At 43.9% G+C, this 16,228-nt stretch overlaps 1 protein-coding gene across 2 annotated transcripts in view; it reads left to right on the forward strand.

The window, feature by feature from the left end:
* The window catches only part of ARHGAP21 (Rho GTPase activating protein 21), a 430,157-nt gene that overhangs the window by 205,918 nt on the left and 208,011 nt on the right, over positions 1-16,228 (forward strand). For both annotated transcript variants that reach the window (XM_086941663.1, XM_086941662.1), the window contains exon 4: positions 9,058-9,082. In XM_086941663.1, coding sequence (XP_086797789.1) covers positions 9,058-9,082 — 25 coding nt within the window. The remainder of the gene's footprint in view (positions 1-9,057; positions 9,083-16,228) is intronic.

Below are 16,228 nucleotides of genomic sequence, written 5' to 3' on the forward strand. Positions count from 1 at the left end.
GAAGTTCAAACTCTCTTGGCTAAGCGAGCAATGGAGTGGATGCCAGCATCCGAGATCGGGACTGGTTACTACTCCAATTATTTTCTGGTGCCAAAAAATGTTCAGAGTCCTTCGTCCCATCCTCAGTCTGCGCCGTCTGAACTTCTGCCTCCTGAAGGAGAAGTTCAAGATGCACACACTGGCCCAAGTTCTGTATGCCCTAGATCAAAGATACTGGATGGTTGCACCGGAGTTGCAGGACGTATATTTTCTGAGTCCCATCCTGCAGTCCCAGGTAGGCCAGAATTACTTTCACTTGTTCCTGCTCCCATTTGGCCTTACCAGTGCACCTTGGGTGGACAGGTGCTGCCCATCTGTGGAGGTTGGGAACACCAGTCTATCTATATCTTGATAACTGGCTATTGAAGGTGGGCTTGCCTCAAATAATTGTCAACCACCTCCAGATGATGGCCTACCTGTTGCATCGTTGGGTTTGTTAATGAACATGTCAAAGTAAAAACATGACCCTTTCACAACGTCTCTCCCTTCATCAGAGATATCACGAATACAGTGCACTTCTGAGCTTTTCCTCTGCCTCAACGAGTCTGGGACGTTTGAGATATGATCCCTATATTTCAACCATTGACCTGAATCCAAGTCAGGGGGGGTTATCAGGCTTCTGAGTCTTTTGGCTTCCTGCATCCTGCTTGTTTATCACTCCAAAAGGAATCTGAGACCTCAGTCAGCTCAACACCTCTGGGACTGGTCAGAGTCCATTCAGGTGTCGTAGGAGACTGCAAAAGATTTGCAGTGGTGGCTGCTCGTCCACAGTTAGACCGGCGTCAGACTCCCTCCCACTACCCACCCAGAACTCAGTCTTGCCTGATGCATCCTTGCCAGGCTGGTAAGGTCATGTGGGAGAGGTAGGACCCCGGTCTCTGGTAGAGGCTTGCCTTCATGTACACCTGCTGGAGTTTGCAGCGATTCACTTGCCACTGAAAGCATTCCTTCTGATTGTCAGAGAGGAACAGGTACAGGTTGTGATACTAAAACAAACAGAGAAGTGCAGGATTGTGGATCCTGTGCCAGGAGGCTCCATATCTCTGAGAATGGCTGAACGCCCAGGACATCTCCCTGTTCGCCAAACACCTGGGCAGATCTTTGAAAGCCAGGATGACAAACCCAGCTCTCCCTGTCTAGCGGATCACAAATTGAGGTTCCACTCAGAGGTGGTGTAGAGCATCTTCCATCAATAGGAAGAATCCTGACTTGATCTATTGGCCTCCACAGAGAATGCGCAGTGTACAGACATTTGCATGTTGGTGTTCCCAAAGCAATTCTGTCTTGATGACTCCATTTGCCAGCATTGGTTGTCGGGATTCCTCTACACCTTTCTACCCCAACCTCTCCTGGCGTGGTACCCGGAACTTCTGGCCATGAGCTCATGTGCCCCAGTTAGGCTGCCTCTGGTCACAGCAGCAGGGCCGAGTTTAGTACCCGAACCAGCATAACCTGCACGTCTATGCATGGAGATTGAGCAGGAACAGGTAGGGTTTTTGATTTCACTTCTGTAGTGGTAAGTGTGATCCAGCAAGTCAGACGTCCATCTACCAAATCAGTTTATGCTGCATGCTGGGAGGAGTTTGTTGTCTGTGTTCCTGTAGTGATATTCCACCCCTGAACGCACAGTTATCAGATGGCTCTGTTTTGTTTCTTTAGCCCAGTAACCTCTTGCTATGACTACAGTTGAAGTTTATCTTCCGGCCTTCTTACGCTTACCGTATCAGCCATCCCTCTTCAAATCACTTGTGGTTAAGTGTTTTTTTCAAAAGACTGAGCCACCTGTTCCCACCATCATCTTTTGTAGTATTGTCGTGGAACAATAATTTGGCTCTTAGATACCTAATGTGCACGCTTTTCTAACCAATGTACAGTTGTACCCTTCTACTAACTATCAAGGTTGGATTCCTCATTGCTATAACATCAGCCAGGGGAGTGAGTGAGCTCCAGGCGTTGGCTGTGTTACCGCCATACACTTTGCTTTTTATTGACAAACTAGCCATCTGGACAAAAGCAGCATTCTGGCCCAAGGTGATTACATCCTTCCCCAAAGGGCAATACGCCACCTTGCTGGCTTTCTGCGCCCACCTCACCCCTGCGTGAGGCAGAACGTTACACCGCCTTGACCCTAAGAGAGCACATGGTTTTTGTTTATTAGTTCTGGAATATCCACAGAATGACCCACGTATCTGTTTCTCCAGGGCAAAAAAGTGTAAAGCTGGTCAAAAGAGAACCATCTCCCAGTCGATTGTTATGCATCAAGATCTGCTATGGGCAGCCTAAAAGCAGCCGATAGAAGTTTTACTTGCTTGTTCCACCAGACTGAAGGCAGCTACAATGGTGCAAGGTTTGCCAGTTCTAAAGATTTGCTAGGTTGCGTGGGCATCCCTCCACATGTTCAAGAAGCACTATTGCTTGGATCGCTAGGTCTGGTGTGATGGGCACTTCGCCCAATGAGTCCTGCAGGATTTCCTGGTCTGAGCCATTCCACAGACCCTCTACTTAGGGAGGGACAGCTTTGGCATCTATTCACAACGTGAGCAATCTATGGTTAGAAGTCTCTATCCGGAGAACTAGTTAAACACCTTTTCTGATAAGATCTATCGAACTGCAGATTCTCACTATCCCACCCTCCTCCCCGTTCTGTGAAATGGACTCATGCAGCCCATTAAGAAGATCCTAATCTGGAAGTCTGCAAACTGCCACATCCTGTTTTCAGTGGATCTATGTCCGTCTGTGTAGACAGAGATCAGAAAGAAACTGACATCAACTTGCAGAGGCGTTACATACATAAGGGTCCTAATGTCATATCTAGGGTGGGATGAATCGGATGTCGACCTGCACGATACCACCTATCAATGCACAAGGGAGTTGCTGCAAATGTTTCCAGATCCAGTTCAGCGCCTGAGTGAATTTGCAAGTGGAGGAATCTGCGGTTAGAAAGTCTCTTCCAATAAAGTCCTTTCCGAAGGCAAGTAACTTGTTCGTCAAGTGTGCCATTGTGCAAAGACTCTTCTATTCTGGAAGAGTGTCTGTCCATTCTGCCACAGGAGATATATTTGTTGCTCTCCCAATGTGCCTTAGAGAGCATACTGAATTTTAAGAAAGGCATGAATTTTATTCCTACTATTTCCTCGTCCCGAGAAAGAGGCCTAATTTGGACCTCCAACCCCTGAATGCCTTCCTGTGGAAGGACAAATTTAAAATGCCCATCCTGCAGTGTGGTTCAAGGTAGGCCACAAGCAGTTTCTTTGCTGTGCTCCCTTTCAACCTCATCAGCCTGTCTCGGGTGCTGATGAAAGTGATGACATCAGTTGCTGTGTATCGATAGACCACCTCAGTAAACGGCTGAACTCCTAATATTATTGGCATTGACTATAAATGACTATAAATGAGCCAAAACCTCACCTGATTCCGTCACAGACTCTTCCATTCTTTGGTGCTATCCTGGACACAGTGGAGTTCAAGTATTTTTCTATGCTGCCGCTAGTCTGAGGAGTTCTGGTTATGATTTTGATATTTCAGGCTCTATCCTAGATCCAAGTGAGGCTAGCTCTGAGGCTTCTTGGATTCTTGCATCAGCGATCTGACCGCCATATTACGAGTATGACAGTTGGACCTCTAGGGGTCTGCGGTAAGGGATCCACGTTCGCCGGCAGTCTTGCGGCGGTCTGGCGAAGCAATATGCTTGGCGAGTTTCCCCACACCCAGCCTTTTCATAGCAGCGAGCCTGCCATGAAGAAGTTGGTGGTGGGGGGAAAAGGGGGCCCTACATGGCCCCCTGTTGCCCCTGTGCACGGGTATGCATGCAGGGGGGCACATGTTGTGCCCCCCTGTCTGCAGGCCCCCCCTTTTCCTGCACGTGCAGTCCATGCTGTGCAGCAATTGCCTTAGGCACTCCCGTTGCGTTGTCTTTTCAATAGACACCACAATTGGACCTCGTCTCTGCCCACCAGACAATGAGGAAGCTCGTAATCTGGCAGGCGATGGTCGACTTTGGCGGTCTGGGAGCTTGGCGCTAGCGTGGAGACCCACGCCCCGACTGCCAAAGTGGTAATCAGGCCCTTAGTCTCATGCTTCCTCCTTGTTAACTATGCCAGGTGGCACATGAGAGCCCTGCAGTGGAACTTAAATCCCCAGTGGTCCCAGCATCAAGGCTGCCTTTCCAGCACTGCCCAGATTTCAGAGGAGACTAGGGTTGAGCTGCAGTGGTGGCTGGTTGATCGGTCTGTTCTGCAGCAGGCCACTCTCCCTTCCCCACCCAGAGCTGACAGTGTTAGCAGCTGTGTCGATGGTTGGGCGAAGGTTAGCTGTGGGGTGATCGGGGATCTCCAGTCTTGAGTAGTGTGGTGGCTCCACATTGATGTACTTCTGTTCGTTTGGCTCTGAAGGCTTTTCTGCTGTCCATCAGGGGGAGGCTGGTGCAGGATCTCATGGACAACCCCAGTGCCATGTAGTCCTATGCCAGGAAGCTTTGCACCTCTGGAGGTTGCTGAAGCACCAGGATATCTCCTTGGTCACCAACTACCAAGTGGGGTCCCTGAGTTCCAGCACGCATAAACTTAGCAGATGTCATCTAGCTGATCATGAGTGGCACTTGCATCCCGAGTTGGTGCAGGGAGTCTTTGAACATTAAGGAGAGCTCTAGTTTAATTTATCAGCCACCGTCAAAAATAAGCTGTTAACCATATTGCATGCTGAAATTTCTGGAATAGAAAGGAACTCCTTTATGCCTTTCCTGCCTCTACTCTCTTACCCTGAGTTCTGAAGAAGATCGTGAACAACAGGCCCAAGTCATCCTAGTGGCCTTAGAATCGGCCAGGAGAGTGTGATACCCGGAACTCCTGAAAATGATCATCTGTCCTCCAATGAGGCTACCATACAGCAGGACTTCTCTTGTCTACAGCAGGGCAGAGTCCTCCATTAGAATCTACTCATCTTCAACTTCATGCGTGGAGATTTAGTAGTGGCATCTCATTTACTGCCTGAAGTGGTATTTGTCATCCTCGCTTTCAGAAACATCCTCAAAATCCACCTAAACTGGGTTCTGGGACAAGTCTGTAACCTGACGTGGTATCCTTGGCTCTGACCCCTTACAGGCGAAGCGGTCTGATGCCCTTTTGTTTTTGTCTTTAGCCCGACAAGTCCTGCAGTGAGAACTGTAAACAGGGTATTTTATTTGCCTGCGGTTTCACCCTGTCACGTTTGCAGGACTTAACGGTCCTTAATTAAATCACAGATTTTGATGAGTTTTATTTCTATGCATGTATGTTCTTGCATTCTTTGTGATGCTACGGTGAGACCTTAGGTTAGTCTTAATGTTTCTTGTATGTATGCTCTTTTGAGCCCATGCATAGTTGCTTGCTATGTCTACTGACCTTAAAGATGGTCTTCCTCATTACAATTGCGCTAGCTTGCTGGGAGAGTGACATGACGGCACTTTCAGTGCAGTTGCCTCTCACCACCTTTTTTTTAAGTTACATTAGTTCTGAGGATTCAAGGTGCCTTTTTGCCGAAAGTTGTCTCTCCCTTTTAATCTAGGAAGTCCATCACTCCACCAGTGTGCTTTGCTTCCATTCTCCCCTCAAAAGTGATGGACAGGCTCCATTGGTTGCACTCCACAAGGGCTTTAAATTTTTACATTGATTTTAAAAATGACTTTCGAGTGGACAATGTTTTTGTGGGGTTTTGTGGCGCAAAACAAAGGCAAGGCTGTGCACAAGCAGACCCAGTTGAAGTGCATAGTCCTCTGCATTAAGATGTGCTATGCACTGGCTAAGATGCAACATCTGGACGGTCTCGGAACATGTTCCACCATGGCGAAGGCCACAACCTCTGCGTTTGCGAACAGCCATGCTACATCATGGTCGTCCACACATATGTTTGCAAAGCACTACTCCCTTGACAGTCAAGCCAAGGCGAAGGACAGTTAACCTGCTCCATTCTGCAAGACATTTTGGTCTGACCCTACTACACAGAACCTTCACCTTGGGGGACACTGCTTTCAGATCTATTGTAAGATGATGAATCTGCAGTCCTAAGCGATCTATCAGATGAAAAAGTTACTTACCGTGGCAACTTTCTTTCAGGTTGGTACTCTAATCATAGTTTCCTCACTGACCTCTCACCTCCATGTGCTTTCTAGTGTATTCTCGTTAACCTCTAAAAAGGCCCCAATGTAGTACTAAGCGGGCTGTTGCCAACAATTGCTCACGGTCTGCATCTGAGAAATGGAAACTGAGAAGACGAGAACCTGAAGTCCACGCACACAAATGGTGCTTAATTTCGTCTCTTCTCCACCACTACTTACGCTGTATGGAGTCAGTGCGAAGCCGCAGGAGGCCTCCTTTCCACATGTGAGAGGACTGCTACAAAGTTATTTGGATCCATTTTGGCTCCTGGGAGGTTATACCAAGGCATGGACTCTCCAGTTAGGTAGAGTATCCACCAAAAAGAGCATTGCCAAAAGTAACTAACTTGCTTAAGTGCTAAGATACAAATGCTGGCAGTGGCTTGCAAACTAATAAGTCAGAAATCCCTAATTCCTTGGAATGGACAAATGCAGTGTCTCAGTTCTTTAAAGATAAAATTACCACTATTCATCTTTCCTTTTCTGATCATTACGACCAACCACAGCTGATTGCTCCGGTCACATCTTATCTACATTCCCCCTACATCTTGGAGGAGTTCATTAAATGTGACCGTGAGATGGTGTTGTCAGCCAGTCAAAAAATTAAGGCCGGGACCCCTACGGATCTCATCCCCCCCCTAAACTTTTTTCTATTCTTGCACCGGTGCTAGTTGGACATCTTACAGACCTTTTTAATAAGTCCTTTACAGATGCTGATTTTCCGGCAATACGGAAAGCCGCTAAAGTCAGGCCTATTTTGAAAAAACCCACAGCTGACCCCAACATCCTGATGAACCATAGGCCCATATCCTTGCTCCCATAATTTCGGAAAATGCTTGAGTCACTTGTGAACAAGCAGCTTGTTAACCACCTTGAAAGCCATGGACTCTTGGATCCTTCGCAATCCGGTTTTAGGACACATCATAGTACTGAAACCGCATTGATTGAAGTGGTCGATAACGTCAGACTGGCACTGGATAAGCGCCGATCAGCCATCCTTGTGCTGCTGGATTTATCGGCAGCATTTGACACCATCTCCCACCGTATTTTAATTCATCGGCTGTGGGAGATTGGTGTCAGAGGAAGTGCCCTGAACTGGTTTGTTAGTTATCTATCTAACCGTACTATGATGGTCCAAATTGGAGAATATAGTGCACATGAAAGACCAGTCAAAATGGGCGTTCCTCAGGGCTCTATATTGAGCCCAACGCTCTATAATATCTATATGACCCCCTTGGCCAATATTATCAGAGATTATGGGTTTGATGTTCTGTCGTATGCCGATGATACGCAGATTCTTGTCACGCTAGATTCTGACCATAATGAAACCAAACAACGTTTCAAAAACTGCCTAGTACAAGTTGAAGAGTGAATGACCATCAATCACCTTCAACTAAATGGTAGTAAGTCCGAGATTATGCTCTTCGTCAAAGCGGCGGAACATTGGACAGATGATTGGTGGCCAACTAAGTTGGGCACATGCCCAGTGCCAAAGGATCACACCCGTAATTTGGGCTTCTTGTTAGATAACAAACTGTCCATGAATAGCCATATAAACAGCATAGTTGGCACCTGTTTTGGACTAATGCGGAGCCTGAGAAAAATCTTTAAGTGGATCCCCTTTCAGGCCCGCAAACCCTTGGTCCAAGGCCTTATAATAAGCAGAATGGATTACAGGAATGCTCTTCTGCTCTCTATAAATGAATACCATCTGAAGAAGCTCCAGGTTCTCCAGAACACAGCAGCCCGGCCGGTTCTTAACCTCCCGAGAAAAACATCTTCCACTGCCTGCTTAAAGAGCCTACATTGGTTGCCAGTAAAAAAGCGTATCCTTTTCAAAACACTATGTCTGGTACATAGACAATTATATGGAAAGGGTCCTAAATACTGGTCCAATAAACTCAGATGGTATCAGCCATCAAGAAATCTCAGGTCCAAGAATGAATTTCTATTAATACCGCTGAGAGTACGTACCTCCAGAAATGGTGGCCGAGCATTCTCGTATCTGGCCCCAGCCGCATGGAACAAAATTCCGCTCAATCTCCATAACTCCCCTGACCATGGTCGTTTTCGCAAAGGATTAAAGACCTGGTTATTTGCAAATGAACACTGCTTCTGATGTCCGAGTCTGCCGCAGGCGCCATGAGACTTCCTGGAAGTGATTTGTGCGCCATATAAATATCCATGACTTGACTTGACTCTTGAATTGCTGAGGGAAATCCTAGTAAAATATGTACTTATTTTCAAAATAGTAGGATTTTAATTCCAGCCAAAAGCTTGGGAAATCCTTTTCCAGGGTGTGAAGGGGAATGGTACGCCACCAGAATCAATGGGCATGTAAGCATAAGGGTTTTGCACAGGGAAAAATATTTTCTTTTGGAGAAAAAACGAATAGTGTGCTTTTTACACAGGGGATCCTGTGCACTCTGTGTGGCGATCTCCACTGAGGAGAACTTCACATAGCATGAGTAGGATTCACTTAGGAATGTCACATGACCATCCCAGAAGAAAGCCTGGAAACCTGCAGCTCGTGTAGTTTTACAGACTTGCCACTGTGAACGTTTGTAAATTCCATAAAGTCTTAATATTGCATCCAGGCGGTGATGCCCGCCTTAATTGTCTGAATTTTTGGGGAGAATCGGACCCAGAGTGGTTAATATGTGTAACTTTAAATTTGCGCCATTCCACCTTTAAATTCGTTTTTTCCTAATTTGTTTGATGTTTCTCTGAAACGATTTACTTGCGAAATGTAATTGTTTGATCCACAGCACCACGTTGAATTATTTTTATTTATCTTAAATGCTTTTGGATTAATTCGTTTAAGGCTACATTAAAAGGTTTAAAAAAATTATCCAGATTATATTCATTTAGTTTCCCTTGCTTTGCAGGATGAAGAGAACGGGAATAAAGCAAGTAAGTTATACATTTCTAAAAACTTGCTTAATTATTTGTATCTGTAATTTTCTAACTACAGTTTAAACGAAAAAACTAGTCGCATCAGTGGTAAGTATGTTTTGGGGATGCCATTTCGAGAAATGTTGTTTAAAAAGTTGTTCTATAAATTAATTATTAAAGAGGCTGTCTTACCTGGAGATAGGACAGTGCTATGGTGCTTTTTGTAGGCCACACTAATATTGTACCCCACCTCCTTACCCAGAGAGCCTATTTTTCTCATTTAATTAACAAAAATTAGAATTCCACTGAGTATGATCTTCACAGTTTAGCTTAAGCTGCATCAGATTGCTGCCTTACTGTTGTGATGCACCTCAATGAAGTATAGTAGCAGGAGACCAAAGCACCACAGTTCTGCAGATTCATTGAACGGCCCACAGTTATTAAAGCGAACAAATGTCACTGACCACTCCCCTTCATGTATCTGTTTTCGGTAGTTGCCATGGCACTGTCCAAGAGCAGTCACAATATCGAACTGCCTGATAAATTGTATCCATATAGAGGGTAATGCAAAATATTTTTTTTTCTTCAAAGAGTTTTATATAGCACGAACTAGACCCGATAAAATCGGGTATCAGAGCGCTTTACATGAGCACCAATTTTCTTTGAGTGGTTGAGGAAAAACCCATTTGCAGTGAGTCTGCAGTCAAGTTTGGAAACGGTTATTTGCAGAGTAATGGTTTTTAGCTTCAGAGACTTCTTGCAGTGATGTGCCATGTCTTCTTGCATGCCAACTGTGAATGACAATTTAATATAGAACTAATAGTATTGAAAACATGTACCAAATGTCAATTTTCGCATCACTATTACAACAACTGCAAGCAAATCATCATTGAGAACTGCTTGAAATCAACAACATCTTGCTAGGGGATATTTCAAGCTGTGATCCAGCCAAATGTCAATGAAAAATAAATATTTACCAAATAAAGCATTCAAAATGTACTTGCAGATCTGACACAAGCCTCCTGATGGTGAAAGTTTTGTGAGGGGCGGGGTGTGTTGATGCACTTGGTAATAATTTGTGAGGGGATCTGAACTCAAAAATGTCACAGAATGACCCACCAATTGTGGACTGTTGGTGCTACTCAGAAGATAGCTCTGAATACATTGAAAACTAATTTATTTATACAAGATATTGATGTGTTTGCGGACTAAATGTTGCAGCACATGTCCACAACACTCTCATGCTTTTAATAGCAGAGTATGCCTCCTCGCATTATTAATATTATTGTCTATACTTTTGATTGCTCACACCTGTAAAGTTAGCCTGTGGTTTTGTTCACATTATTATTGTTTCAAGAGTCTACATTTTCCAACTACCCATATTTTTCTGAACTAAAGGAACGTTTGTTGTATTATTGGACTTCTTACTGTGTTCTTGAGGGTTGACTTTCCTTCGTGGGAGGTAACTGTTCTCTTCCAATTTATGGTAATATGAGTGATAATCTTTCCGGATCTCCACCTCACGCCTGCTGGCTGATTTGCATACCATGGTGTTAAGCAGATGTTGAAAAGAGTATCAGTACTTTAATTGAAGTTGCACTTTTTTTATTCATTCTTCATAATGTTAGGTATATCCAAATGTGTGGTAGTGCCAATGTCTTGCGTGTTTCTCGTCACTAGTAAGATGTTATAAAGCGAATTGTAGTCATTGGAAAGTAGAGGTGGTTGTGTTGTACAAATTCATTTTCATTTTGAAATAAATTATTTGCATGCTTATTTATCTCTCATCAGATACATCCACATCTTTGCCACCTAATATTACCTGCTCTTTATAGATAAATCTTCATATCACTCTATATATGTGATTGCCATATTTGTACAGTACCCGCCACGAAACCTACAATATTTTGAAAATGTCCGAATGCTGCAGCTTGTAAAAGAAAATGGGCAAACTACATTTTGATGTAACTAAAACATAGTAAAATGTAGGTTCTTGCCTTGATTTTTAGGGGAAATTTAATTTAGCTAGATGCCCATTCCTTCTTTATGTGGACAGTCTATCACATTTCCCAAGCCTGAAAAATGTTTTTTCGCCCACTATAAAAATGTTATTTTGGGGGATACATGCACAGCAGGCATCTGTTCATATCTACGTCTTGCGTTTCTGCGTTTCTGTTGACTTCCTTAGGTCCTTCTATCTTAGCAGTTTTTTTGTCAACCTTGTGCGTTTCATTCCTACTAGGTCCTTTCTAGTACCAGTTGCTTACAGGTCCATGACAGCGGTAGATGTGGTTTGCGCAAACGTAATTTATGTTTCAGAGATCCCCTCTGGCATGCTTCGAGTGCCTCTTCTCATAAATTTTCCTGTTCAACTCTGATTCTGATGCACAGCATTCTCTGGTGACTGGTGGTAAGGTGAGGTCTTATATAGTGCTCGACTTACCCTTGGGCATCTCGGCGCTTGCTTGGGAACCCGTCCTGGTATTCCCCTGTGAGATAACCCATACTGGGCATCCCCAAGGTGAAGGCCAGGCATCCCGCCGCGGGGGGGCCGTTGTGGAGATTAAGCAAGCTTAATGCCCAGAGTTGCAGAGTGTGAACCCATGATTAGAGTGGGCACCGAAGCGAGAATTATCGAGTCCGTGGACAATTGGGCTCAAGACCCTGCCGCGTCGGGAATTGAACCCTGGTCCCGGGTCTGACCTCTGCTTCAGGGTATGCCTCCTCTAACCAGTGAGCCACACTTCTCCACTAACTATAGTAGTTATTGTACGATTTCCAAGATTATTTTACAAAGCAGCAGCATAAATGAACAAAAGCTTTTTCACCGGACTGCGCTCCATTTGTTTTGGGTGGACAAGTCTTCCTGGTCAAGACCTCCTGATTGGTGCAATGCTTCGGTGTCTCTTTGGAAGCATACTAGGGATTCTTCCGAGGTTCACTTGTTATGTGATAAAGTTTCCCTGTGTTGTACAGACAGCCAGATCTTTCTGGCCCATTCTGAAGTTCTGACTTATCCTAAGCTAATTGGTGCATGTTCTTGGGATGTTATGTCACGCCTAGTATCTGATGAAAACATGGTTAGCCCCTTCCTCTTATAAGTTGGACACCCCTGTATCATAGTGAACAACAGTATCTGATGGACTTCTTTCCTCTATATTGCTGTTTTGCTACCCAGTCTTGATTTTTGAATTATAATCATGCTATGCCCTGCATTATCCTCGTTCAGCTCGCCCTGATCCTCTGGGATGTCTGACTTGAGGTTTTTAGTGGACCTCCTTAAGTGGTCAGATTTGTTCTAGACTGATAGTTTTAAGGGGCCATTCAGTTCACTGAAGAATCGGAGCCCCTCCTCCCGAGACAAAATTTCTCCATTCAAGAAAATGCAAATGTCTTGCTTTTAAAAACACAAATGAGAGCAGGTAGTGTGAGACTTGTGAGGAGTCCAACGCGCCCAGCATTCTGCCTAGCTTCATTGGTCACATCAGTAGAGCTATGCCTCAGCCAGTTGTACCTCACGCATCCAGGCTTTTCAATGCCTGCCATCCCTGCACAGGTGGGGTTCAGGCTTCCAACCACTACTGCCAGCCACACCCTTTAATCTTTATCAAGTTCTTAAGCGTTCGCTCTTTGCGGGGCAAAGCCTACTTTTCTTCAGTTAGTATTCTACAGCTGAAGACCTCCTTTGTGCTCCCAAAGATCTTCCTTCCCCGTGACCAGAAAAATGTGCTCGTGTTAAACTTGCACGATATGTTATCCTGACATTAGAGCAAAACATGCGAAGCAGCCATTTGTGTCTCTGGCTGACTTTGAACTTTTGGAAGTCAACCTCAAGAAACGTTCCTTCAGATGTCTCGCATTACAGATAGGATCAGCCAGCAGGGTCTGCCTCTGCAAACGCCTTCACAGCCCACTGATGTGGGACTGGAACCAGAAAGTCATCTGACCCATCTTGGAGATTGCCTTCACATAGATTTATTTACGATCATCCTTCGCTCCTAGTCGTTGCAAATACCTCAGTTTATTTGAGGAAGACTTGATCATTTGGCCAAAGAAGCAATCACTGGATGAGATAAAGTTGGAAATGTACTCGGTAGCATTGGCAGTTAATTCAGTATTTTGTATTTGCGTCCAGCATCCATGATTTGTGCCGGAGTGTGTTTTCAGTTCCATGGGATCAGATGCTTCTGAGGGTGTACGAAGAGGACTGTGATTATGTCATAACCATCAACCCACGACACCCGTCCCTGAATTCCCTACAAGCATTAATATTTGTAAAGCCAAGCATTCACTCAATACCGGTTGTGTGTTCATTGTGCGAGAGGTGATGACCAAGAAAACCCACATGCCCGAGGGGGCACCAGTGGGACCTCAAGCTGCAGTTAAGGACCACACTTCTCTTTCTTGACCATCCCATGACACCAGGAAATCAACCCACAATAGTTTACTATAACAAAGTCAAACAAAACAACATGAGGGAGGTGAAAGCAGGTGAATGAAGCGAAACAACGGATTCCCCTAGGACAAACCTACTAACCTTTAATTCCAAAAATGCAGTTTATCTTACTAGTTTAACTCTGTCCAGCTACAGGTATCTCCCACTGAAAATCTGCCAACCGACAGGATCACGCAGAAAAAAATACTTACTGCTTTTTGTGATTTGTTTTGTTTTTTAAGGTCTGTGTTTCGGCCAAAGTAAAAGCATTGTTTTCCTTAGTAACAATTTGTATTAAATATAGTGAACGTGCCTTTGTTTTATGTGCGGATTTGGGATCAGGTTTTGTACAGAGGTAGCCTCCTGCTCCTCATCACACCACAATGCCACTCGCGCTGTGGTTGTCTGCAGTCCTAAGGCAATTATGGGGAAACAACTAACCGGCGATTTTTGCTACCGTAGAAAAGTGAAAAGCGAGGGGCCTTCTCGAGCATGTGAGGTTGTGAAGAGTGCATTTTAAATGTTGCCTCTATTGGTAGCTGCTGTGCCTTCTTTCTACGCGCTGTTTACCAATTGAGGCTCCTGTTTGTTGATTAATTTTTTTAAAATCTTATGATGATCTGGAATGTTTCCAGTGCTTAATCCTAATATCCACAACTGAATGTGTCCCCACACCCATATTATCCTCTTAACTAAACACAAAATAACCAAAGCATTAACTTCTCCGTGAAACCACAACAAAATAAGAACTAGTTAGTGTTTTTGTTCAGCGAACTATATTGCCACCGTATGGCCATTTGATGCAACACAAGCGAATTTCCGAAGTGTGTTAGTTAAAATGTTAAATAATTTACAGCTCACCCAAATATGATTTTTTAAATTAGCACATAACGATACAGTTTTAAGCACTGTACATCGGCAGATGTTAAGATTATTCCATATAGAGATACTTAATTTATTGATTTACGAGGGAAAACAGACCCCAGTTGGTCTTTGAAAGTGCTCTATGCTTTCCAGTTTCAGGAGAAAGGGAAGCAGAGTTTAGGTAGCATAGTACTTGAGAACAAAGATTTAGTACCATGTCTTGGATGGGAAATGTCATGCAAAGTTTGGTAAAAACAGATTTTACAAGCTCCTCGTTCTTGATTTGCATTCCCGGGAAGATGTTTAGATAAACTATGAGTTTGTCCGGGAACTTTTTTGCATAATTATCTGCCTAATTGCCAGGGTTTGAGTGGAACCTGGTCAAACTGTGCCCCTTGCCTGTGGAATGGAACATGGCTGTGTATTTGTTGTGATAAATGCACGGCACCAATCGCACAAGTCCCTGAAATGAATATCTTTGAGCAGGAGTTTCCTGCTCAGCTGATTGGTTAAAGTGTACACCATAGGTTGGGAGTGGGTGAAACCGAATGAACTAGGTCAACAGACCAGCAGTGGAGGCGCTTCTGTCTTCCATCAGTATCTCCGTCACCCAGATTTCTTATGGTAAATTATGTCAAAGCAGCAGACATTAGCCTCAGGACACTTCCTTTTAATGAAACTGTCTCTAGAATGCAGCAACGTGATATTATTTGAGTTACCGATTTTGAGAAATATACTCCCTAGCATATGTTACCACACACATCAGCCAGTGCAGTTTTGCATTTAAAATCAGGTCTTAAAAAATCCATTCTCCATATTCGATTTAGTGCTTGTTAGCCATAGGCGGGATTTATTTTTAATGTATTGAGCAGCATTTAAATGATTTGAAATTCTTGTTTTATTTACAAAAATTAAAGGGACGTGCTGCTTTTCAAAGTAAGATGTTTAATAATGTATAATCAACTCAACATATGTACTGCTTCCTGAGTAGAAAGAGACACATTTTATAAAATACAAAACAACTGATTCAAGTTTACTGTCAATAGAAGTTAATCTTCGGGCACATTTATTGCTAAAAAATGCAAATATTGCTTTTTAAATGTGCACAATTATTGTACAGTATGGATAATCTCCCCTAAAGAGGTCATCGAAAGTATAATCGGCCTAGTCCTTAGTTGACGGCTATGACTAATGGGTTTGGAGTCTTGGGAAGTGCATTTGATGAATCATGTTGTACATTATTCAGCTGCTCAATGTCTCTGTAAAGTGTTCTGCTACCATCCCAGGCCTTGCTCATGCTTTATAACACTGTAAAAGCAATGGGCCCAAAGTACATGTTATTTGCGTTCATAGATTGCATTAGTCCATTCAATGGTGAACAGGGAATTGAATGGGGGAATCATTAACCTTAAATCCTTTTACTCAACTGTGAGAGGTTCGCCGTATCAGTTTTGCATATACTAATTCTAGTGTTACTATAGTTATTGTCCACACAATTCCAGCTGTTCAGAGGCACTTCTATTTCAGAAATAGTTAAGATTATCATATGGGTTACTTTACTCCATTGATTGTGTGGGGTACTGTGATCATCTTATGTGCTACTCCAGCGGCATTTCACCATGCCTGCTCCTTAGACACCTCTAGATGCAGTATTTAGATAGCAGGTGGAAGAGTAAGACAGAGGAGTAGGGTCACATTACTTTTGTGTTGGTTTGGGTTGTTTTGCAATGCCTGCAGTAGTTTCCCCATTAGCACATACCTATTGAATTTATTTAATTAATGTTCGAGGCATGTGGGCTGCTAAATTCATATCTGTGCATAGATCGCCGCCTAGTGTTGGGTCCGGATGATTGCACATTGTTGTC

Source organism: Lissotriton vulgaris, chromosome 10 (genome assembly GCF_964263255.1).
Source record: "Lissotriton vulgaris chromosome 10, aLisVul1.2, whole genome shotgun sequence".
In the NCBI taxonomy this organism is placed as follows: domain Eukaryota; kingdom Metazoa; phylum Chordata; class Amphibia; order Caudata; family Salamandridae; genus Lissotriton; species Lissotriton vulgaris.